The sequence below is a fragment of the Pteropus vampyrus genome, unplaced genomic scaffold (genome assembly GCF_000151845.1).
Source record: "Pteropus vampyrus isolate Shadow unplaced genomic scaffold, Pvam_2.0 Scaffold12552, whole genome shotgun sequence".
NCBI lineage: Eukaryota > Metazoa > Chordata > Mammalia > Chiroptera > Pteropodidae > Pteropus > Pteropus vampyrus.
Window position 1 is genome coordinate 1 of NW_011901333.1, and position 2,105 is coordinate 2,105.

The 2,105-nt window shown below is 61.0% G+C and overlaps 1 protein-coding gene across 1 annotated transcript; it reads right to left on the bottom strand.

Moving 5' to 3' along the window:
• Positions 1-6: 6 nt before the first annotated feature.
• LOC105310825 (E3 ubiquitin-protein ligase UHRF1-like) lies at positions 7-2,099 on the bottom strand (the record flags this gene model as incomplete). The annotated part of the gene is made up of 3 exons (XM_023526860.1): positions 1,924-2,099; positions 260-404; positions 7-191 (listed from the first exon to the last, which is right to left on the bottom strand). Coding segments are annotated over exons 1-3 (336 nt in total), but the record flags the coding sequence as incomplete, so codon positions are not given.
• Positions 2,100-2,105: the final 6 nt, after the last annotated feature.

The following is a 2,105-nucleotide window of genomic DNA, read 5'->3' on the forward strand; positions in this document are numbered from 1 at the left end:
GGGGGCGGCCGAGGCGTTGGGGGAGGGGGCGCTCACCGGCCCGTCCTTGAGCGCCTTGAGGAGGTCGGCCCACAGCTTGGTGTTGCTCTGGTCCTCCCTGATGAGGCCCCTCTGCTGGGCCGTGAGGCTGTACGGCTCCACCTTGGTTTTCTTGGGTGTCCTTCCCGGGGACCCGGCACCGGTCCTGCCGCCTGGGACAGAGCGGGTGGTGAGGGCAGGCAGCCCCGAGGACGCGTGCGCGCTGCCACGAGACACCCACCTGCCGGCTTGCTCTTCCGCTTGCCCTTCCTGGGGGACGAGAAGTCCTCGTCCTCGTCCTCCTCCTCCTCCTCCTCGGCCGCCCTCTTTCTGTTCTCCTTCTCCTTCTCCTTCTTGGCCAGCGCCTCGAGGTAGCCTTCCGGGTACTGCGGGAGGGTGGACGGCCGTGAGGAGCAGGCTGGAGCCCTGTGCCCCGCCCCGCGCAGCCCGGAACCCCAGGGGGTTGGAGACCAGGGACCGCCCCACCCCACTCACACTTCCTGCCACCTCCCTTCCCCCCTTCCCCAGGCCCCACACCATCCTAGCTGCCTGGACCCCACCACCACCTGGCAGACGGCCTCAGCTCTGCCTCCTCCACTCACTCAAGCCTGGAGCCCGAGGCAGTGACTGTCACCACCCAGGTTCCCAGGATAAAGGGCTAAGCCGCCCTGGCAGGGTGGAGGTGACACATCAAATGAGACAGTGGTCCAGCCGATGTGATAACCTCACTATCTTTATTACTTCCATTAGGGCAGGCAAACTTTCTCAAGGGGCCAGGTGGTATACCGTCTAGCCCTATGGGGACACCGGGCTCTGCTGTGGCCCCACAGCAGGCAGAACCCACAGGCGCACGAAGGGACTCAGCTGCACCCCAAGAAAACTGCCTTTACCAACAACCAGCCCCAGCCCAGGGCCTCAGCTCACCAATGAGCCCGCTTTGATGAGCATGGGCTCCTGCGGGTCCTAACAGGCCACTCGGTTACAGCCCCATCTCTGAGGCACCCAGGGTCATGCCCGATTCCAAAATGTTTCGAGAAATCTCCAACCTCCTTTAAAGCAACACTAAGTTGCGATGAAGACTGAGATCCTAAAGAAAAACCCTGCTCCCACCAGGTGCCGACGTTCCCAGCCCACGGCTGTTTTTCCCGCCCAATTCCTCAGCTTCTGAAATTCCCTGTGGTACAAACTTATGTTCAAAAGACACCTCCTGCGACCCCCCCAAGGGGCAGGCACTTTCAGACTCTCAGTGGCAATTAAGATTCCTTAAATAGTCCCACAACAGTTATCAGCTGTACAGCACCTCACCACGGCGAACAGAAAACACCGTAATTACAGTGCCAAAAGCCATATTCCAGCACAGGCTGAATTCTCAGAAGGCGGAAGATTCCATTTCGTAAAGAGGCGAGCCGGTGGCTGGGAAGGATCACCTCCTTACCTGTACACCTACGGCTCTCCACATTCTTCCGGTTTCAGTGGGGATTTTTGGGGAGAGGCTTCTAATTTAATTTCAGACACACCCACATACTAACGCAGCTACAATAAGTCTGGCTCTCAACTCTAAAACCACGAATGCAAAGGCGCAGCACGATCTGCCCGTCCCCAAGGCCCACTGGCTACAGAACTGAAATGGGGCGGGCGGGAACCGTGGCCAGCTTGGTGCCTGGACGTCATGCAGGAGAGAAACCCAGGAGAGCTTCCAAGACGAGGAGGCAGGCTTCGGCTGGCTGAGCGCTCACCGCCCAGCCGTCCTTGGGGCTGGCTCCTGCCATGATCCCCAGCGACCAGCCAGGAAGACAAGGCTCTGAGCAGCACTGCAGGCCCAGGTCGCATGGGCATCAGCTGCCAGGTGGGCCAGGGGAGTCCAGAGCTGGGCCCCCGGCCCCCACGAGCCCAGCCTGGACGCACCTGCATGGTCAGCCCCAGCTTCTTGATCCGGTCCTTCCCCTCCTTGGTCCAGGGGCCGGGTTCATTGTCATCTCTCCGCAGGAGATAGCGCCACACCAGGAAGCCAGACTTCCCCTTCTCCGGCCAGTACCTCACGACCTGCGGGGCGGGAAGGTGGCCGTCGGGATCTGGGACTCTGGGAC